Source organism: Rhincodon typus, chromosome 25 (assembly GCF_021869965.1).
Source record: "Rhincodon typus isolate 14 chromosome 25, sRhiTyp1.1, whole genome shotgun sequence".
Lineage (NCBI taxonomy): Eukaryota > Metazoa > Chordata > Chondrichthyes > Orectolobiformes > Rhincodontidae > Rhincodon > Rhincodon typus.
Window position 1 is genome coordinate 14,735,325 of NC_063356.1, and position 24,199 is coordinate 14,759,523.

Consider the following 24,199-nt stretch of genomic DNA (forward strand, 5'->3'; position numbering starts at 1 on the left):
GATGCCTTTTAAATGTTGTAATTGTACCAGCCTCCATTATTTTCTCTGGCAGCGCATTCCATACACACACCACTGTCTGTGTGACAATGTTGCCCCTTAGGCCCCTTTTCAAATCTTTCCCTTCTCACCTTAAATCTATGCCCTCTAGTTTTGGACTCCCCCACACTGGGGGAAAAAGCCTTGTCTATTTAGCCTATCCATGCCCTTCACCCCGCAGCCTCTGACGCTCTAGGGAAAATATCCCCAGTCTACTCAGCCTCTCCCTATAGCTCAAACCCTCCAACTCTGGCAACGTCATCAAATCTTTTCTGAACCCTTTCACGTTTCACAACATCCTTCCTATAGCAGGGAGACCAGAATTGAATGCAGTATTCCACTAATGGTCTAACCAATGCCCTTTACAGCTGCAACGTGACCTCCCAACTCCTATACTCAATGCACTGACCAATAAAAGTAAGCGTACCAAACGCCTTCTTCACTATCCCGTCTAGCTGCGACTCCATTTCAAGGAACTATGAACCTGCATTCCAGTGTTCAGCAACACTCCCCAGGACCTTACCATTAAATGTATAAGTCCTGCCTTGATTTGCCTTTTCAAAATTGCAGGACCTCACATTTATCTAAATTAAACCCCATCTGCCACCCCTCGGCCAATTGGCCCATCTGATCAAGATCCCATTGTACTCTAAGGTTACCTTCTTTGCTGTCCACTAAGTTTCCAATTTTGATGTCATCTGCAAACTTACTAACCATACCTCCTATGTTCACATCCAAATCATCTATATAAAATGACAAAAAGCTGTGGGTCAAGTACTAATTCTTGTCGCACACCACTGGTTACAGGCCTCCAGTCTAAAAAGCAACCCTCCACCACTACCTTCTGTCTCTACCTTCGAGCCAGTTCTGCATCTCTACTCCATGTGATCTAACCTTGCTAACCAGCCTACCATGAGGAACCCTGCCGAACACCTCACTGAAGTCCATATAGATCACATCCACCGCTATGCCCTCGTCAATCATCTTTGTTACTACTTCTTCAAAAAACTCAATCAGGCTCGTGAGACTCTATTTCCCACGTATGAAGCCATGTGACTATTACTAATCAGTCCTTGCTTTTCCATTTACATGTAAATCCTGTCCCTCGGGATTCCCTCCAACAATTTGCCCACCACTGATGTTATGCTCACTGGTCTATAGTCCCCTGGCTTTTCCTTACCACCTTTCTTAAATAGCGGCACCGCATTAGCAAACCTCCAGTCTTCCGGTACCTCAGCTGTGGCTATTGATGATACAAATATCTCAGCAAGGGGCCCAGCAATCACTTCCCTAGCTTCCCACAGCGTTCTAGGATATGCCTGATCCAGTCCTGGGGATTTATCCGCGTAATGAGTTTTAAGATATCCAGTGCTGCCTCCTCTGTTATACGGACATTTTTCAAGATGTCGCAATTTATTTCCCCACCTTCTCTTTCATATCCTTCTCCACAGTAAACTCTAATGCAACATATTCATTTAGTATCCCCCCCATCTCCTGCGGATCCATACATAGTTGGCCTTGCTGATTTTTAAGGGTCCCTATTCTCTCCTTCGTTATCCTTTTGTCCTTAATGTACTCATAGAATCCCTTTTGGGTCCTTCTTACCCTATTTGCCAAAGCTATCATGTCTTCTTTTGCCCTCCTGATTTCCCTCTTAAGTATACTCCTACTGCCTTTATACTCTTCTAGGGATTCACTTGATCCCTGCTGTCTATACCTGACATAGGCTTCCTTCTTATTCTTGACCAAAACCTTAATTTCTGTAGTTTACCAGCATTCCCTACACCTACCAGCCTTGCCCTTCACCCTAACAGGAACAAACTGTCTCTGGATTGTCATTATCTAATTTTATTAAAGACTTCCTATTTTCCAGCTGTCCCTTTACCTGCAAACATCAGTCCCCCAATCAACCTTTGGAAGTTTTTGCCTAATACAGTCAAAATTGGTCTTTCTCCAATTTAGAATTTTAACTTTTAGACCCGATCTATCCTTTTCCATCACTATTTTAAAACTAGTAGAATTATGATCACAAGCCCCAAAGTGCTCCCCCACTGACACCTCAGTCACCTGCCCTGCCTTATTTCCCAAGAGTAGGTCAGGTTTTACACCTTCTTTAGTTGGTAAATCCACATACTGAAGTGGAAAATTTTCTTGTACACACTGAACAAATTCCTCTCCATCCAAGCCCTTAACACTATGGAAGTTCCAATCTATGTCTGGAAAGTTAAAATCCCCTACCATAAACCACCCTATTACAGATAACTGCGATCTTTTTAAAAATTTGTTTTTCACTTTCCCACTATTTGTAGGTCTATAGTACAATCCCAATAAAGTGACCATCCTTCCTTATTTCTCAGTTCCACCCAATTAATGTCCCTGGACGTATTCCCAGGAATATCCTCAAGTACAGTTCTAATGTTCTCCCAAATCAAAAATACCACTCCCCTCCTCTCTTGCCCCCCTTTCTATCCTTCCTATAGCATCTATACTCTGAAAAATTAAGCTGCCAATCCTGTCCATCCCTGCGTCATGTCTCTATAGTTGCTTTGATATCCCAGTCCCATGTTCCTAACCATGCCCTGAGGTCATCTGCCTTACCTGTTAGGCCTCTTGCATTGAAACAAATACAGTTCAATATATCAGTCCTACCTCGTTCTCTATTTTGTTCCTGCCTGTTTGACTTACTCCTTTTCCCAACTATACCAGTTTCAGACTGATCTTTCCTCACCATCTCCCTGGGTCTCACCACCAAATCATCTAACCACCTCCTCACCCCCACACCCCCATCTAGTTTAAATCCTCCCGAGCAGCTCTAGCAAATCTCCCGCCAGTATATTAGTCCCTTCCAATTAAGGTGAAATTCAGTCCTTCTTATACAGGTCACTACGACACCAGAAGACATTCGAATGATCCAAAATTATGAATCGTTTACCCCAGCACCAGCTCCTCAGCCACACGTTCATCTGCTCTATCCTTCTATTCATACCTTTACTAGTTCATGGCGCCAGGAGTAATCCATATATCACTACCCTCGAGGACCTACTTTTTAATTACCTGTCTAACTTCCTATATTCTCTCCTCAGGAAGAGAAAAGGCTGAGATTCTATGTCGTTAGTTCCAGTGTGTACAACAACCTTTTGCTAGTCCCTCTCTCCTTTGAGAATATTCTGCACTTCCTATGAGATATCTTTGATCCTGCTCCAGGGAAGCAACACACTATTCTGATGTCTCACTGTTAGCCTCCGAAACGTCTGTCTGTGTGTCTCTGACGACAGAGTCCCCAATCACAATTGATCACTTGGAACCTGGCAATACCCCTTGTTACATTAGAGCCAGTTTTGGTACCAGAAACCTGGCTGTCAGTGCTACATTCCCCTGAGAGTCCATCACCCCCTACATTTGCCAAAACAGCATACTTGTTTGAGATGGGGATAGCCACAAGGGACTCATGCACTACCTGCCACCCGCTCCTACTTTTGCTGGAGGTAACCCACCTACCTGACCACATCTTCAATTTATCTCCCTGCCTACAACTGCCATCTATCAGACCCCCAGCTCCTGTAAATCCCACATTGCCTCTAATTGCCGCTCCAACTGATCCAGTAGGATTTGCAACCAAACACACTTCCTGCAGACATAATCATCAGCAAACGGAAAATCTCCTTAATCTGCCACATCCAATAGGAAGAGCAAATCACTCCAATAAAGCCCCTCTTTGCACCTTAACAATCCACAGGCCCAGAAAATAGCACCGTCTTGCTGCTATCATTAGATTTCTTACAAGCTATTCCAGAATAGAGCAAACCTTTATGAATCTTTACAATAAATCTGAACAAAATGTTATTGTCAGCAATATATCCAGGCCAATCTCTGTAAAAGGGTATATAGAAAGAGACTTTGGAGGGCCTCAGCCCAGTCAGTCATAGAGATAAAGTCCTCGATGTACATTTGCTCTGGAGTAGTTTGAGAAATCCTGAAGATGAGAGACTCCAAGAAGAAAAGTAAAAGTAGAAGAAGAAAGATTATCCTGGGCTAGTTTTGAAGAAACCTGCCTTAGTCAGATCCAAGTCCTTCATGGGAAGTCTCCTAGAAGAAAGTGTAAATTGCCCAGAGAGACAAGCAATCTCCATTTAAAATATTAAAAATGGAACTCAAACTACCTGCAATGGTAGCAGTGGTGGAGACACCAATTTAGATCAAATTGGTATAATTACTTCAAATTCCATGGGGAGAAATCACAAGAAAATTTCTACAAAGGAGACTGAGAAGAATTACCTTGGTGAGACACAGTCTGAAAGCTACGAGTAAGATGAGCAGTCACTACTCCAATTCCAGCTGTTTGAAACCTGAAAGGTCCCCCTGAGACCAGTGGTGACAGTTGTGCAGAAAAAAATGCCAGAGATATCAAACAACATTGAACTTCTATACCACAGAGTAGAAACACCATTTTAGTATGTTCCTGTGTGCAGTTGATCTGCTGAGACAGTTGGTTAAAGAATCTTATAAAGGCATTTGTAAAAGACTTCAGTCCTAAATAGAACATTGTGATCAAACCTGCATCATTTGAATCACAAATCCCAAAAGCCAGCGAGTCCTTTGAATAGTCTTTTATCGATCTGCTTACATTAACCATTTCTTATGAGTATGCTGCATGTGGAAGACTAACTCAGTGATATAAAGGAGATAGCAAGAACTGCAGATATTGGAGTCAGAGACAACACTGTGGAGCTGGAGTAACACAACAGGTCAGGCAGCATCAGAGGAGCAGGAAAGTTAACATTTTGGTTCGAACCCTTCTTCAGAAATGCGGAGGTGAAAGGAGCTGGGAAATAAATTGAGAGGAGGGGTGGGGCTGGGAAAAGGTAGGTGGGACGGTGATAGATGAATGCAGTTAGGGAATGGTGGGGATTGGTCAGTGGGATGGGTGGGGCAGATAGGTGGAAGAGAAGATGGACAAGTTGTGTTGGGTCAAGGAGCTGGGAGGGTGGATAGGTGGGGCTGGGGAAAGATAGGTGGGGTAGTGATAGGTGGATGCAGGTAGGGGGTGGTGGAGATTGGTCGGCGTGAAAAGTAGGGCCGATAGGTGGGGAAGATGATGGACAGGTTGTGTCAGGTCAAGGAGGAGGGGATGAGAAGGAAGTTTGAATGTGGGATGAGGCTGGGGGTTGGGGAGATTTTAAAACTGGTGAATTCTACATTAAGGCCGTCGGGTTGGAGGCTCTCCAGCCTCATCCCATGTCCAAACATCCCTCTCATCACCACCTTCTTGACCTGGCACGACCTGTCCATCTTCTTCCCCACTCATCCGCTCTACCCTTCCCGCTGACCTATCTCCAGTGAATGGCTATCACATGTTTTGCACATTTGTTTCAAAGAGCACAGCCCTGTCTATTGCCATATGTCTTACAGTACATGCAATGGCATTACACTGCATGCCCAATTGATGGACCTTAATTGGTCATCGCTGTAATTCTTTGCACACTCAGGATAAAATAGCATATGATTGCCAATTACAAAATCACATTGGTGTTAGCTGCTGTGTTCTGAATATCGCATGTATGGTTTGCTTAAGTATTGTCAGTACGCAGAACAGAATAGTGGACAAAAATACATCCTTCCCTGATGCACTCAATGGTGTTTATGCTCGGTTCGAACAGAAGGTTAGTGAAACAGTATCACCTGTCCCAAAAGTATCAGTCACCAGATCGGCCTTCTCGAGAGTGAACCCAGGGAGTCCCCGGTCGTGCACTCCAATCCCGTGCGAACCTGCTGATGGAGTATTCGCTGACATCTTTAGTCTCTCCTTGCTACTATCTGAAGTCTCCAGCTGCTTCAGGATGACCACCATCATCCCAGTACCAAAGGAAACACATGCAACGTTCTTCAATGACTACTGCTCCGTATCTCTAACCTCCCTTATTATGAAGTACTTAGAGAGGTTAGTCATGGCTCATATTAACTCTAGCCACCCAGCCTGCCTCGTTCCCTTGCAATTTACCTACTGTTGCAACAGGACAATGACAGATGCCATTTGTTTAGCCCTACTCTCATCCCTGGAATATCTGAATAAAACGATACCTATAAAAAAAAACCAAAAGAACTGCGGATACCGTAAATCAGGAACAAAAACAAAGTTGCTGGAAAAGCTCAGCAGGTCTGGCAACATCTGTGGAGAAGAAAACAGAGTTAACGTTTCGGGTCCGGTGACCCTTCCTCAGAACTGATGGTGGCTGGGAAAACGTCAGTTTATATGCAGAAAATAGGGAGGTGGGTGGGGTAGGCAGTAAACGATAAGATAGAGCTCAAAGAGAGAGAAAGACAGTTGGACAGACAAAGGAGTTGCGAACGATCAGGCTGGGAGGGTGAATAGTTGTTAATGGGGACTGTTAGTGACTAACAACAGGGGGTGTGTAGTGGCAGGCTATGTGGTAGCAAGGCCTGGTGTGTGGGGGTTGGGCTGGGACATGGGAGACTTTACGCCTTAAAATTATTGAACTTAATATTGAGTTCGGAGGGCTGTAGGGTCCCCAAGCAGAAAATGAGGTATTGTTCCTCCAGCTTGCATTGGGCTTCACTGGAATACTGTAGCAAGCCGGAGACAGAGATGTTGGCCAGAGAGCAGGGTGGTGCATTGAAGTGGCAGGCAACAGGTAGTTCAGGGTGTTTTTTGCGAGCAGAACGTAGATATTCTGCGAAGCGGTCACCAAGTCTACGCTTCGTTTCCCCAGTGTAGAGGAGACCACATTGTGAGCAGCGAATGCAATAGACTAGATTCTTGGAAGTGCAGGTGAAGTGTTGCTTCACCTGAAAGGTATGTTTGGGCCCTTGGATACTGGGGAGGGAGGCGGTAAATGGGCAGGTGTTGCACCTTCGCCGGTTACAGGGGAAGGTGCCATAGGGCTGTGGGGAGGTCTTCGGGGTGGGTGTCCCCGAGGGAACGGTACCTGCAGAAGGCGGACAAGGGAGGGGAGGGGAATATGTGTCTGGTGGTGGCATCTTGCTGCAGGTGGCGGAAATGGCGTCTGATGATCATCTGCGACCGCTTCGCAGAACATCTACATTCTGCTCGCAAAAGAGACCCTGAAACTACCTGTTGCCTGCCACTTCAATGCACCACCCTGCTCCCTGACCAACATCTCTGCCTCCGGCTTGCTGCAGTGTTCCAGTGAAGCCCAATGCAAGCTGGAGGAACAACACCTCATTTTCTGCTTGGGGACCCTACAGCCCTCCGGACTCAATATTGAGTTCAATAATTTTAGGGCGTAAACTCTCCCATGTCCCAGCCCAACACCCCACACACCAGGCCTTGTTACCACATAGCCTGCCACTACACACCCCCTGTTGTTAGTCACTAACAGTCCCCATTAACAACTATTCACCCTCCCAGCCTGATCGTTTGCAACTCCTTTGTCTGTCCAACTGTCTTTCTCTCTCTTTGAGGTCTATCTTATCATTTACTGCCTACCCCACCCACCTCCCTATTTTCTGCATATAAACTGACGTTTTCCCAGCCACCATCAGTTCTGAGGAAGGGTCACCGGACCCGAAACGTTAACTCTGTTTTCTCCTCCACAGATGCTGCCAGACCTGCTGAGCTTTTCCAGCAACTTTGTTTTTGAAAAGGATACCTATGTCAGGCTTCTGTTTATTGACTACAGGTTTGCCTTCAACACTATAATATTGAGCAGACTAATCCCCAAACTCTGAGACCTAGGTCTCTGCTCTGCCCTCTGCAACTGGACCCTTGACTTCTTGACCCACAGACTGCAATCAGTGAGAATAGGCAACAGCACCTCCTCCATAACAATCCTCAACACTGGCATCCTGCAAGATTGCTTACTCAGCCCCCTCCTGTACACCCATGACTATGTGGCCAAATTTCATCCAAACTCCCTCTACAAGTTTGACAAAACAGAATATAGGAAAGAGAGGGCTTAGTGATATGGTGCGAAGATAACAATCTCTTACTCAATGCTAGCAAAACTAAAGAACTGATCATCGACTTCAGGAAGCAAGGAGGAGGGCACACCCCTACCTACATCAATGGAGCTGAGGTGGAGATGATTGAGACCGTCAAGTTCCTAGGTGTGAGGGTCACCAACAATCTGTCCTGGACCACCCATGTTGATGTGACAGTCAAGAAGGCACAACAATGCCCTTCTTCCTCAGGAGGCTAAGGAAATTCAACATGTCCATAAGGACCCTCAGCAGCTTTTACAGATGAGGCATAGAAAGCATTCTATCAGGATGCATCACGGCTCGGTACGGCAACTGCTCTACCCAGGACTGTAAGAAACTACAAAGTTCTGAACATAGCCCAAACCATTACACAAGCTAACCTTCCATCCATTGACTCCATCTATATGTTTTGTTTCCATGAAAAGGTGGCCAACATCAAACACCCCCCCACCTGTTTATAATTTCTTCAATCTCTTCCATCAGGCAAAAGATACAAAAGCTTAAACACAGATGCCAACAGGTGAAAGAACAGCTTCTTCCCTGTTATTGGACTTCTGCTTTTTTGCCACCTTCTTTGCAGCTGTAACTTTGTATTCCTTGCTCTGTTCAATCACTCTATGATCTTTGTATGTTATTATCTTTCTGTACTGCATGCAAAACAAAACTTTTCATTGTACTTAGATAAATGTGACAATAATAAATCCAAGCAAATCAAACACACATTGCAAAAAGCCCAAAAGGATGTGCTGCTAGATACAATCTGCCAGACTTTGGGACATACAGCCTAAATACTTGGCATCATGCTGGCACTGAAATCCATCAATCATGTTGCTTATTTGTGTGATAGGCACAATGTCTTTTTGGCTTGAAGGCAGTATCCTGTTAAAGACAAACACCATTCATTTTGCTATATAATAGCAGCGTGAAGCTAGCTGTTTTGCTGACAATTTAGAGGTGGAATGGCACACTTGCATGTACTTGGAAGCTGCATATATTACTAAACAAGCCCCAGTTATTTACACATAGAAAGAACATGTGATGCACTGAAAAGGCAAACCGTTATGAGGAGCAGGGTTTTGATTTTGCCATCTGCTAATGGGCACCGCCAAATGTGTGGAAGCAGAAATTTTGCTGAAGTGTCTTTAGTCCAATAAATAGAAAATGTCACTTTTCAGCAAATCCCATTTCATTCCATTTGTTTAAAGATATTATATATGTATATGTTCCTCCATGATATCTATTGTGAACACAAAAAAAATTTTCCTGTCATGCAGAGGTTCAGACACTCCTAAAGTCTACAAACTATGCCTTTTGAAAAAGATTTGAAAGAGATATTCATGAAAGATTCACCAGGATGATCCCCAGGATGGATGGATTGTCTTATGAACAAATGTTAAACAGGTTGCGATTCCACTCCCTGGAGCTTAGAAGAATGAGAGGTGATCTCATTGAAACATATAGGATTCTTAAGGTGCTTGACAAGTGAATTCTGAGAGAATATTTCCCTTGTGGGACAGTGTAGGACCAGAGTGCACAGTCCCAGAATAAAGAGGCACCAACTTAAGACTGAGATGAGGAGGGATTTCTCTCAGAGGATTGAGAGTATTGGGAACTCCTTGCCACAGAGTCCCTTGTGTATATTTAAGGCTGAGATAGTTTCTTGATCAGTCAGGGAATCAAGGGCTATGGGGAAAAGGCAGAAAAGTGGACATGAAGAACGTTGGATCAGCCATCATCCTATTGAATGGCAGAACAGGTTTGAAGGGCTGAACGGCATACTCCTATTCATATTTCTTATTGTCTTCTTTTATGATAGATCCCCCAACCTTTTGTGATTAATCCTCACTGTTAGCATTAAAAGGATAATATTGCATATATTTAATACTCTATCCCTGTACTTTTCTTTCTTAGCAATGTATGTTTTCAGGAGGATTCTTTCTTCTCTAATGAAATATCAATGTTCTACTTATTTTCCAATTAAATATATTTAATTCATTAGTAAAACAATTTGACTAATTGTGTATAAGTGGGATTGAATCTGTGAGAAAATAGGATACATTTGCCTGACATTCTAACAATAATCATTGGTTTTGATTGACAGATCTGTGCATTTTTGAAAGATGCATCCCTTCAATTTATTAATGATCAGATGGTGCCTTATGCATTCAAGGGTAATGAATGGCTTGGATATGATGATCAGAAGAGCTTCAAGACCAAAGTAGGAGTTTTGTATTTATCACCATAATTTCACACATACCATCATTAATTAATAGATAAATCTTAATGGAATTTTGCTCTCTTATCACCTTTAGATGCTACGCATACTGTTCAATTCAAATAATGGCACTGATAGTGGTATATCTTTTATGTATTACAAAAGAAAAAAATGAGGTCAATATTCCTCAATTGTATGTCTTGTCTGGTGAAAGGATTTGCGGAATGATTAGTCCAAATGAGTCCAATTCTGACAGGTCACACTTTGTACAGGATCATGTTCCGTAGAATGTGACGATAATATTTCCCAGAGTATAGGATTCAATCACAGATCAAATAAGTTTGTGATATTATACAGAAATAACTCCATAAAGGCCAGTATCCATTCACCAAGTCACACATACTTCACATTGCATAGTACCTAATAGCCACAGGTGAGGTGCCGGAAGATTGGAGGTTGGCTAATGAGGAGCCTCTATTTAAGGAAGGCGGAACTATAGACTGGAACTGTGGAACTGGAACTGTGGTAGAATTACAACATTAAAAAGGCATCTGAACGGATACGCGAATAGGAAGGGTTTAGGGGAATATGGGCCAAATGCTCGCAACTGGGACTAGATTATTTTAGGATATCTGGTCGACATGGACTAAAGGGTTTGTTTCCATGGTATGCATCTCTATGACTCTGACTCAGTTGGCACAGAGCTGGCTCCTAGAGACAGCAGAACATCTGACACTCCTGTTTATCATAGAAACATCATAGAATCCCTACAGTGTAGAAGCAGGCCATTCGGCCTATCGGGTCCACACCATCCCTCTGAAGACCATCCTCTTTGACCCATCCTATACACTGTCCCTGTAACCCTGCATTTTTCATGTCTAATCCACCTAGCCTGCACATCCCTGGACACTGGGCAATATAGCATGGCCAATCCACCTAATCTGCATATCTTTGGACTGTGGGAGGAAATCGGAGCACCCAGGGGAAACCCATGCAGACACGGGGAGAATATACCAACTCCACACAGACAGTCACCCAAGGCTGGAATTGAACCCGGGTCCCTGATGCTGTGAGGCAGCACCGATAACCATTGAGCCACAGTACCATCCCGTTTGCAAGGTTCCAGCTTTCATGTGGTCCACGTGCTTGTTTGGAACCACCTCTCCTAACCTAACTTCATACATCACGGGACCTGGCCTCATGTTGACCATGCCTCTTACCCATGGAGAGGAATTCCCTTGGTTCCTACACCAAACTTCATTTCTATCCATCAGCCAGGGCTCCCTGATTGGACCAAGTTAACAGCTCAATCAGGGAACTCATACGCAATGAGATCGACTTGGCTGATCTCATTCCACCCATTACATCCATCCCCCTCCAAGTCCTGGGATGTAGGCCCATTATTTTTCCTGTAGATTCTCCTTAGACGTTTTCATACCAGGTCTGGGTTCTCTGACTCTGCCTCAGATACTGGCGGCATGTACTGGAACATAGCCCAACTCTTGTGCCCAGAGCATCTCGGCTAAAACTCATCATCATCTTCAGGTAGTAACGACGTCGAGGCTGCGATTTCTACTGTGTTCATCTCATTCCCGGAGATTTCTTTGACACTAGGTGAAAGGGGAGAACCCATGAGTTCTGACAGACTTGCCTGAAGTTCTGAGGGGCTGGGTAAGCTTTGTTCCTGTCCTGCTTGCAAGGTTGCAGCTTTCGTGTGGTCCATGTGCCTGTTTGGGACTGCCTCTCCTACCCGAACTTTATACGTCGCTGAACCTGACCTCATGTCGGCCATCCCTCTTAACCGTGCAGAGCCATTCCCGTGGTTCCTACAACAAACTTTGTCCCCTGAAGTAAACTGCTTCCCTCTCTTAGAGGAGGCTTGTGTCTGGCATCGGCATTCCTGATGCCGTTTCACCCTCCTTCCCCCCACCCCAGATCAGATTTAACGTGGTGCAGAGTCTTCTCCCCATTAGCAACTCTGCTGGAACTGCCCCTGGAATTGCTGGGGGTGGTTCTATAATTAAACAGGAACTGGGACAGTTTGGTATCGAGTGAAGCTCTAAGCTGTTTCTTTAAGTCTGCCTTCAAAGTTTGGACAGCTCTTTCCGCCAGACGATTGAATGATAGATAGTATGGAGCTGTCCTTGTACGCTGAATGTCATTCGACTTTAGGAAATATTCAAATTCCCTGCTGGAAATTATTGGCCTGTTGTCTGTAACCAGCATTTCTGGGTGTCTGTGTATTGCAAAAGATGCCCGCAACTTTTCAATTGTCGTCCCCATGTTTGACGAATGAACTTTATGCACATCCGATCAATTTGAATAGGCATCCACAATGACTAAGAATATAAACCCCATGAAAGGACTGATAGTTAATGTGTAACCAAGTCTAGGGTTTATTCATGAAGATGGAGAAGCTACTGGCAGTTATTTCTGTCCTTGTTGGCTCTCCTGGGCACTGCCCCACCAACATGGCTATGTCAGCATCCAATCTGGGCCATCAGATATAATTTCCTGCCAACATATTCACTTTGGACAGACCTGGATGACGCTAGTGGAGATCAGCCAGTATCTAGTGGTGACCTTTGCTTGGGGCAATCACTCTTGGTCCCCATAGTAATCTCTTCCTTGCCGGATCCAGAAAGGTTTCAATTCTGGTTGTGACGGTCCTTTTGTTTTCCCCCATTGCCAGGTTTTAGTTTTACCAGGACGAGATCTTTTTGTGTCCAAAGCCTGATATCTTCAGCGGTGATGGAAGGGAGTCCTGGAAGTTTAAAACCAGAATGGGCTCTTCCAGGGGAGGCATCACCGGTGGTGTATCTGCCAGTGGGAGGTGGCTCAAGGCATCCGCATTTGTCACTTGGCTTCCTGGATGGTTTCCAACTTTTAAGTGCATGCACTTGGAATAAGAATGCATTGCTGAATTCAACCTGAAGTTACGGATGGCAAGGCCCTGTCCTCTTTAATTACTCCTAGCAGAGGTTTGGGGTCCACTAATATTACAAATTTACATCCGCAAATGCATTGGTAGAACTTTCTCATACCAAAGTTGACTGCCAGCCTTTCTTCTCTATCTGGGTGTATCTTCATATGCTCCACATGGCAGTCTTGCATATTGGTACAAACCCTTATGGGCATTAATTGTGGCATACTTCTGGGACTCCACATCTAATCGCAATTACATGTCATGGCCCATGTCCAGCTTCGTGAAGGACAGCCCCTCTACCAGCTTTGTGTAGAAATCCTCTATGCAAGGGATTTGGTATTTATCCAGCTGTGAGAAGTGATTTGCTGTTTGCTTAAAATCCCCGCAAAGACGAACAGACCCATTGGGCTTCACAACTGGTACGACTGGTACTGCCCATTCCACAGGCTATACCAATTTGGTGACTACTTCGCTTTACTGCCTCCTGCTTTCTGCCTCTAGCATACAAGCAAATGGCACTGGGCGGGCCTTGCAGAATCATGGAATTGCTTCCTGGTCAACTTTTAAGGTGGCCCTAGCTCATTTGACAGTCCCTAAGCCTTCCTGATAAACATCCAGGTATTTAATTAGGATTCACTCAGGCAGCCATTGTCTAATTGGAAAACGTTGACTCAGTCAAGGTGAATCTTTCTCAACCAATTTTGCCCCATCAAGATTGGGCCTGAGCTTTTTACTACAATCGGTGGGAACTGAACCTCCTGCTTCTCATAAGGGACTGAAACCAAAGTTGTCCCCTTAATCTGTAAAGATTCCCTGGTCCAGGTTCTCGGTCTAGCCAAGGTCTTACGCAATATAAGTGTTGAAGTGGAGAGGAAATTTTGTTAAAGACTGGTTCTGCAATCACTGATAGAGTTGAGCTGGTATGGACTTGCATTAAAACCAGGTGAACACTTAACCAGACACTTATTTTGGTTCTGATTTGGATGTTACTGAGCAATTTAGCTGTTCCAAACCACCTGTAGGTGGACTTTCCAAGGTGTGAACTCTCATGGATACCAACCTATGTGTTCTCTCACTCAGGTCAGGCTTCATAGGATTCCTTTGCGTCTTGAGTCAGCAAACTGGCAGCAATTATAATAGCTTGCTGGCCCAGATCCTGAAGAACATCTTAGCCATTGGCCGAGGCACAGTTTTGTTGTGGGGTTTTGCTCTGGGCTGACCTAGGTTCCCTCTGCTCAGAATATGTCATGCGTGAGGCTACACGATTGCCTACAGTCAAGTGATGTTCCCCAAGCTTAGTCGGGCAGTTGAGGATGTCCACTTTCATTGGGATGCCCTGTAGCTCCCATGCTGTACTTGCCATATTTTCTAATGATAAAGCCTGTGCCTGTTTGAAGTCCAGTTGGCCTTCAGCTAATAGGTGCTTTTGCATGGTTATATCATTAATTCCATGCATCAACCAGTCTCTCAGCATCTCTTTCAGGGTTAACCCAAAATTGTGTGCCTTTGCCAGTCATCTTAACTCTGTCAAAAGTTCCCAATTAGATTCCCCTGGTTCTCAAACTACCGAATAAAACCGATAACATCTCAGGATTAAAGGAGGCTTGGTGTCATAATATTCCTTAACTAAATCCATTAACTCTTTAAAGGTTTTAGTAGGGGAGGCGATGGCCTAGTGGTATAATTGCTGGACTGTTAATCCAGAGATCCAGATAATGTTCTGAGGACCCGGGTTCAAATCCTGCCATGGCAGCTGGTGGAATTTGAATTCAATGAACATCTGGAATTAGGAGTCTAATGATGACCATGAATCCATTGTCAATTGTCAGAAAAACTCATCTGGTTCACTAATGTCCTTTAGGGAAGGAAACTGCCATCCTTACCTGGTCTGGCCTACATGTGACCCCAGACCCACAGCAATGTGGTTGACTCTGAACTAAGTTAGGAATGAGCAATCAGTGCTGCCTAGTCAGTGACTCCATCATCTGTATATGAACTGAAAAAAAAACTGATGCCTCAGGGAAATTCAGGCTCCTAATAACTGAAAATGCTGCAGGTCCGCAAGCAGTCAGGCGAATTACTCATGGCTTTACATTGGCCCCTAAGCCATTTGCTCAGAAAATTGCCTTACTTTTATTGTGGCTGAGTTAATATCCTGCAAACCTTTGTAACAGCATTGTGCAATTACCTACACCCAAACAGCCACAGTTGTTCAATAAAGTAGCTTACCACCACATCGTCAAGGGCAATTAGTAATGGGTAACAAATGCTGGCCTAGGCAGTGAACTCCTATCCCATGAACAAATGAAAAAAAAATGAAAATGCTGGAGTTTTTTTTTAATAAAGGAGGCAGCAGAGCATTGAGAACATCTCAGTATAACCAGACTGCATCAACATGGTGTTGTGAAAGGGAAACCGTGATTGATTAACTTACTGTTTTACTGAATTTGCCTTTGCCAATGGTGTGTTTAAAAGTTGCTGGGATCTGGAAGCTGGATGTGGAAGCTTTTATTTCTCTCTCTGTAACAGCTGAAAGCTAGGTTTCTCTTCCACTGAATTTGCTTTTTCCAAGGGTGTTTGAGATGTTACTATATTGGAACAGTCAACTAGTAGAGTGTTTTTTTTTAAACCTGGTAGTTTGACAAATCAAGTTGCATCCAGAACATAACACCTCGCACTTACCTTTCAAAATAATAAAAAGTTAGGATCTAGATTATCTTCTTAATATATTTTGAGAGTGTATGATCTGGTCCATAACATATTCACCATGGCTGGTTTGATATATTGCTCATTAAGACTTGATTGCATCTCGCTGGAAAGACACTTAATGAACTTTGACTCAGGCCAGCTTGTTCAGGCTGCTCACTACTTTATGTAATGCAACCAGCCACATGATACTTGTACAGCACAATCCCATGACAATCACATTCAGCTGATAAATAGTTCCAACTATCACACGTGGTCTATCATGTCTGTCTTAAATAGAACTTCAGCTTTTCAGAGGTACTGTGACAGTACAGGTCATTATTGCTGAGTTATAACACCAACATAAACATTCATTCAGTAAAACATAAAACCAGTGATAATTTTTAGTCAAGAGGTCATCACTAGGTTTCAATTTTTTTCTTCATTTCACTTCATTTCAGCTAACTCTGCAAATTTTAGCTTAGTCTTTATATTGCATGCTGTGGTAAGATGAACAAAAAAAAAATCTATCTGAAAAGGGAGAGATGGCAGAAGTCTGAGATGCAGAGTGATCTGAGTGTTCTGGTGCATTAATTACATCAGGCTACTATACAGGTACAGCAAGTAATTAGGAAGGCAAATGGAATAGTCATTTATCACAAGTAGAATGAAAAATAGAAGTAAAGATGCTTTGTAACTGTTCTACGCGCCATTGGTGAGACCAAATCTGGAGTATTGTGAGAAAAAGAGTTGATGCTTTACCTGCACTTCATTTAATCTAGTCTGCTGTATTGATTGCTCACAATGTGGTCTCCTCTACATTGACGAGACAAAACATAGGCTGTATTGATTGCTCACAATGTCTCACAATGTAGGGGAGACCACAATGTGAGCAATCAATACAGCCTATGTTTTGTCTCCTCAATGTAGAGGAGACCACTAAACATAGGCTTGGCAACCACTTTGCAGAACACCTACATTCTGCCTGCAAAAATTACCCTGAGCTTCCTGCTGCCTTCCATTTCACAGCACCACCGTGTTCCCTGCAACATCTCTGTCTCAGGTTTTCTGCAGTGCTCTCACGATTCTAAGCTGGAAGAACAGCACCTCATTTTCCACTTGGAGCCCCTGCAGCTTTCAGCACCCAATATCAAGAATTTTAGGTCCTTAACACTTTCTCCCATGTCTTTACCCCAACCCCCATATACCAGGCTTTGTCATCACATGGACTGTTACTACAAACTACTCATTGTCAGTGACTAGCAGTCCCCATTAGCAGCTATTGATTCTATGACTGACCTTTGCTCATTCCTTTGTCTGCCCAAATGATTTTCTCTCTCTGGGCTCCGTCACTCCATATCATTTACCCTTCCTTCACACCCCAACCTACCACCCGCACCCCCAACACCCCCAACCCCACCCCCCGACCCCATCTTCAGCATATTTACCAACCTTTTCCCAGCTAAAATCAGTTCTGAAGAAGAGTCACTAGACCCAAAATGTTAACTCTGCTTTCTCTGCACAGATGCTGCCAGACCTACTGAGATTTTCCAGCAATATCTGTTTTTGTTTCTGATTTCCAGCATTCACAGTTCTTCAGGGTTTTCTTTCTCTGGAGTTTTGTGTACAAGTTTGAGAATGTACATAACTAAGTCAAAGCAGTTCAGAGAAGGTTCAGTGGCCTGCAACCAGGGACGGAGGGGTTATCTTGTGAGGAAAGTTAAACAGGTTGGGCTTGTATCAAATGATATTTCAAAGGATAAGAGGTCATCTGTTGAGATGCATAAGGTTCTGAGGGGATGTTTCCCTTGTATAAGAAACTAGAAGTAATGGGTAGACATTAAAAACAAAAGGTCCTAAATTTAGAAAGGAGATGAGAACATTATTTTTTGCTCCCAAATAGTTGTGAGTCTGTGGAGCACTCTTCCCAGAAAGCAGGGAGGCAGGGCTATTCAATTTTTTTTTAAGAAAGATGGAGGTAAATTTTTGACTAAGACAGAAATCAAATGTTGTCAAGGTAGGCAGAGAAGTGGCTTTGAGACCACAACTGGATCAGAATGGAGCATGCTTGAGGAGCCACAAAGCCCACTCCTGCTCCTGATTCATATTCACATGGCACAGAATTCAGGACTAGTTTTTTATACTTTACATGAGTGAATTTACAATAAAAGAACTCCGTATTTATAATTAACTCAAAGATGTCTGTCTGCCTTGTTTCTTTACAGCTTTATGCATGTTCAGGTATGTATAGAACTTGGAAAATAACACATACATTTAAAAATTTCAAAACTTTGTTATATCACCCTCAGGAATGAAAAGTGAAGTATTTATTCATCTCCTATGATGTGGGCGTAACAATAGTCTGTGATGCAATAAACCTATTCCACATGTTGAATTGCATCTAAAAACAGATATTGCAGAACATTGATTTTGCAGATGGTAAACCTTATGAGGAAAGGCTAGACAGGCTAGGCTTGTATCTTCTGGAATATTGAAGAGTGAGAGATGACTTAATTGGAACATATAAGATCCTGAAGGCACTTGACCGGATGGATGTTTAAAGGATGTTTCCTCTTGTGGTAGAACCTAGAGCTAGGGTCATAGTTTAAGAATACACTCATTATAAAAATACTCATTTAAAACAAAAATGAGGAAACTTTTTTTTTCTCTCTGGGTTTGTACGTTCATAAGCATTTGGATATTATATGGGGTTTCAACAGAATTAAAGAGTGCAAGAACGTAAGACAATGCTTCAAACTGACTGTGTAAATCAGATTAAATATAATGGATTTGCTTTGAACAGAAGAATGTCCTCCACCACTATTAAGTGGAGTAACAATAAACTCAGTGAAGTGAGGAACAATATAGTAATTTGTGAAAAAAATGCTGATTATGACAGAATATGTTTAGAAATGTCAGCATCATTTATTCACCCCATACTCCTCCTTATCCTAATCACAATGTATCCATAGCGAACTGTGACTCAACTGATTTTGATACAGACCCACGAATTCAATGACCCAAATTAGAAAGAAGGCTATCTGCTACTTTGGGATAGTAAGAACTGCTGATGCTAGAGTCAGAGATAACACAGCGTGGAGCTGGAGGAACACAGCAGGCCAAGCAGCATCAGAGGAGCAGGAAAGTCGACGTTTCAGGTCGGGACCCTTCTTCAGATGCTCCTCTGATGCTGCCTGGCCTGCTGTGTTCCTCCAGCTGTCTGATACTTTCCAGTTTTTCTCTCCTGACTTCCTGTTCCCTTAGACCCTCCAGTTTTGGGGTGGGCTGAGCAGGACAAGTTGAGGGCCAGTGATATACTTCTACAGGTATCCCACCAAACAGCCATCAAAATATTATGGGTCTCCGTCCTTTGACCTCTCCTACATGTATGGAACTGAGTATTCTTCAGAGTTATTAAAGAGGAATCTTACAATCTATATCCTTAGAATTTCATTTTATTCAGGGGTAAGAACCAATCCTTTAATAAAAGACGATTTTTATTTCATGCTGCTTAATTGCATTTTTATATCTTTTGATTAATAGGCTCAATGGGTGAAGGATAATAAATTTGGAGGTGCCATGCTGTGGGCATTGGATCTGGATGATTACAATGGGACTCATTGTGCACAAGGAGTTTACCCTTTGACCAACACATTGAAGTCTGTCCTTGACATTAAATTTACTGGTAAATTGTTATGTGTGATCCAACTAAATCTGTGCTTTTAACAAAACCTGTGTCTCCATATACCTCCTATTTAAGGTTCACTTTCTGGTGCAATGTTTGTGTCTACATTTTTTTATTTTAAATGTCAATGTCCACATTTATAATGCAAACAACCTCCACCAAAATTTCATGCCATTATTAACCACACATCAGTGGTGACAGTATCACTCCTCATTACTGCCTCTCTTACTATCTGACCTAAGCTCCAAAGCAGCTCCTCCATATCAACCAATTCCACTTCTTTGCTTCCCAAATTAGTGGAATGCTTGCAACTTTACTCTGAATAATAACTTAAAACAAAAAATTATATGTCATATTATTTGGATCTCACTGAGGGCAATCTAACATCATCAGCCCACAGTCCAATTACCTCCAGTCAGGAACAAGTTCCTGCCTAAAGGGTCCATTCTTTCTCTGTAATCTCCTGTTGGCCTATGTGCTGAGTTGCATGCTGTACTCTTCAAGGTCGGGCCACTGTCTAAACCCATCCTTCTCTTTATATACCACAGCAGAGCCTTCAAATGTCTTAGCCCTGAACCCTGGAGCTCTGTTCCTAAAGCTCCCCCTATAGAGACTCTTTAAATCCATCCTCTGTCCACTGTGGAATGCTGTTTGAGTTCAAGGTTCAAATTTTTGGGAAGAACGGTATCTTTGTCAGTTCTAACTTTGTATTCTCTGACTTGTGCCATTATTGCAATGTAATTATATGAAAAGGGAACGAAGTCTGACAAGAGAATGAAAATCTTTATCAGTGTAATGAAATCCAAATCATTATAATACTGATTACATTTTGTCTTACAGGATATGAGTCAACATGACTGACACCATTGCCAGTTTCTGGGGAAAGCCATTGACGCCAATGCAATCCTAACCTAACTGATCGTCAGAAATTTTACAGTTGTGGCCTTGGAGAAACCAATGTACTTACTTGTCCTGGTAAATTGGTCTTTGATATTAGTTGTAAATGTTGCAACAATTAATTAATGCAACAGCAAGAAATACATTAAGATTGGAGGTATTGTTTCAAATAAAGAATAAAAGTTACAGCACTTGAAATGAAAATGAATTTGCCAATGTGTTAGTTTAACATTGTATCAGCATAATTCAATGTAGTAAAGATACAATTGTTTTGTGAGTCACCACAACTGTACTTTTATTTCGGAAAAACTGTTATAAAAATGACTTCTCTGCAAGGGAAGTAATTAATGATTAAAAATAAAGGGTAGGAAACTACACAAGAGAGCACGTTAGCAATTTGTTAAAAGAAAATAGGTGCAATGATATCAACAAAAAATAAGTGTGACAGTTGTGTAATTTTACAATCAGCTTCTGACATACTTAACAATGAGCTAGCTTAATTGGTCAAAACTGCCTTATTTTCCATTAATTCCTCCATTTTCTCAAAGTTTTATTGCTTTATTTTTCAGGACAAAATGATTATAACCTGAGAGATTAAGTTAAATGATCTTAAAAGGAACAATATCTGCTGCATTGTTTTGGATTTGTTTTCGGTTGCATCTGTACAGAAGTGTCCAGATACAGGGTTAAATAGATACACAGGTCAGAGTTTTCCTATTTTCAGCTAAAGTGTTTTGTTGAGAAAGCCTCCTGACACTTGGTCCACCATAACCTGGAGTGATTTTTCTCACACAACCTTCTGCTCTTCACGTCATGAATTATGGAACCTGGCCCTTCAATGCCCTACTTGTGAAACTGCACAGTTGGAGAGGCAGAAGTCCTTCCCGCTGCTGGGACCTTACAGTGTTCAACTGTTGGCAACCTATTCGTATTCCTGCTGCACACCAATTCAGATAATGCATGTCTGAAATTTGCTCTTACTCTGATGTTACACCATTCACAGCAAGGACATGGCCCAGAAAAGTAGGTTGGCTCGCCACTTTGGAGACAGGGACCAGAGATGCTGATGGATGGGCCGGTGGAGAGGACAGCCATGTTTTCTCCTGCAAAGTGCTGAAGGAGACCACACCATCATACACAGCCAGCTAGGACTGAGATAATGGGCCAGGTTAGTGTTGTTTCTCAGGACACAGAATGGTAGAGAAAGATGCTCAATGCACTTCTGTGCTCTGCAAAGGTAAGGGACACTCTTTTCTCTCTGTCACCTCACTCTTACAGGGCCACCACTCACTCTACAGCTGCCATTGCACACACATTTCTTCAAGACTCATCTGTAAACTTCCTCTACTTCAAGCATCTTGCCAATTCACTGGCTCTCACCCACCTCATCCTTCAAAATGACTAACCCTTCCTGTCCTCTCTGCTTCCTATTTACTCACTGGGAACACATCACTACTCCTTCGGCTCCTGCATCATCAATCAATGCTCTACCTTTAACTCCATCATACTGAATCACTTTTTTTGTTCCATTGCATGTAAAAGTAGTCCACAACTGATCTAAAGGGCTGACTGTAGTAGTAGGGTCTTACATGCTGAAAATTCTAGAATGGGCTCCGTTCTGATAAAAACACTCCATTAACGGAAATGGCATGAACTGAATGGCCAGCAACAAAGTCAGCTTCATTGTGATGTGCTGTGTTGCTCTTCTATTACCATCCGTGCTAGCTAATTCTTAACCTGTACAAGCACTTATCTCTTTAACACAACAAAGTCTATCTCTCCTCCGATACAGCATTAGCAACTGCGAGGAAACCTCCATCTGGAAGTGGTCAGCATCCAAGACCTTCAGCTCCACTGCCACTTCCACATCTAAAGAGGCAGCCACTGAGCACTCAGAGGATGCACGGTCAAAGTTTTGACCTCCACCCTCCACTAGCTCAGAGACACTCGCCTTGGTGGGTATCTTTCTAGATTAAACTCAGGAGCACAATCTGGTGAGCACATTACTGACGCATGTCTACTGCTGTTCAAGGAAGAGATGGGCCAGAGTCTCTGGCACTCAGGTCAGGTGCCTGCTCAACCCCAGGCAGAAGACAGTTCCGTGGTCTTGGACATTGGTAACCACATCAAAATGCACGGAGAGGCAAGGGAACAGTAAACAGGTTTGTTAGAGTCACTCTGGCAATGAGATCAAAGAATGACGCCATCTACCAAAGTTCAGATCTATGCTTGCCTTGGCATACGTGCATTTGGCTGTCTCTTTGGACAGATTAGCAACTGTTATGGAGACCCAGGCGCAACACATTCAGTGTCTGCTAGATATATGCATAGATCAGCACTCCATCACTACAGCAACAGTGTCAATGGCTAGTTGAAAGGATGTTGAGGGATCTTGACCCCACTCCAGGTGTCCCTGTCACTGCTGAAATAAGAGCTTTTCTGATGAAGGGTCTAGGCCCGAAACGTCAGCCTCTCTGCTCCTATGATGCTGCTTGGCCTGCTGTGTTCATCCAGCCCTGCACCTTGTTGTCTCGGATTCTCCAGCATCTGCAGTTCCTACTATCTCATGTAATTCATGTTTGCAGCCAAGGCATCGCACTTTAATGATGTCTTGCTGATGGAAGAGTCAATAGGTGATTCCTCTCAACTTGCTGGCTCTTATGAAAGACTTCAGTGACAACATTTGGCTACAAAAATCTGATTGGTGCTTTAGGATCTACCCAACCTTCGTGTTGTGCACCACTTCACTAGCAGCTGCTGACTACGACATGTAATACGTAGATACTGAAAAGTGGGATCAACTGAAGATTTTGTTTTACTCTTTCATAGAATGTGTGTGTCACTGACCTCGTCAACATTTATCATCCATTTCTCATTCCCTTTAAATTGAGTGGTTTACCAGGTCACTTCAGATGGCAGTTAAGAGTCAATTACATTGATGTGGGATAGAGTCATGTGTAGACCAGACTAGGTCACGATGATAGTTTTGTTTTCCTGAAAGGACATTAGTGAAGAAAAGTTTTACAACAATGAACAATAGCTTCATGGTTACCATTAGACTAGACTTCAATTTCAAATTTACTTCAAATTTGACTATCTTCCAATGTTGGCTTCATTCGCCCATTCCCAGAATATTGGCCGAGATCTCTGGGATAGTAGTCCAGTGGCAATACCTTTACAGCACAGCCTTCCCTTGGAGAGCCAGTGTTTAATCAGATGGATTACAAAACGATTATTCAACAAAAAAAAATGTCAAGGGCTACGACAATAACAAGACCCACATGTGCTTTGCACATAGCAGGAGCTAATTACCATGTTACCTATAGAATGGTAAACAACAATTAAACAAAATCCAAACCCAGCACATTAGTTCTGGAATCAGAGTTCCACTGAGGTTATCTCTAACTTCTCAGACTTGAATATACATTGCTTTGTCATTCTGTTTTGCACAGCTCTCCTCATCAATGTCCTGATCCTTATTTACATCTTCATTTTCAGCAGATTATTGTTATTTCCCCTGTTTTTCTGCATCCAGGATACATCCCGCTTCTTCGCAGTAGCTATGAAGGTCCCAGTGAGCCACAATGGATATGAAAGACCCTTTCTGGGCTTTACTACAAGGCTCTGCCTGAGCAATCCAGGCATAAGCCGTCATCATAAGAAGCTCTGTGGTTTGTTACACTGTGGCCCTGGTAGAAGCATGGGCAGTGTTGTATCTTCATCTTGGGTCAGTCTGGGCGTTCAGTAAATGTGTCAACAGTCAGTCATGAAGACTGCCCTCTTTTTTTCCCAGCAG

At 43.0% G+C, this 24,199-nt stretch overlaps 1 protein-coding gene across 1 annotated transcript in view; it reads left to right on the forward strand.

Moving 5' to 3' along the window:
- LOC109914198 (acidic mammalian chitinase-like) overlaps positions 1–23,997 on the forward strand; it is a 44,644-nt gene extending 20,647 nt beyond the window's left edge. The window contains exons 9-11 of the mRNA XM_048611821.1: positions 10,097–10,213; positions 19,365–19,506; positions 23,939–23,997. Coding sequence (XP_048467778.1) covers positions 10,097–10,213; positions 19,365–19,506; positions 23,939–23,997 — 318 coding nt within the window. The remainder of the gene's footprint in view (positions 1–10,096; positions 10,214–19,364; positions 19,507–23,938) is intronic.
- Positions 23,998–24,199: the final 202 nt, after the last annotated feature.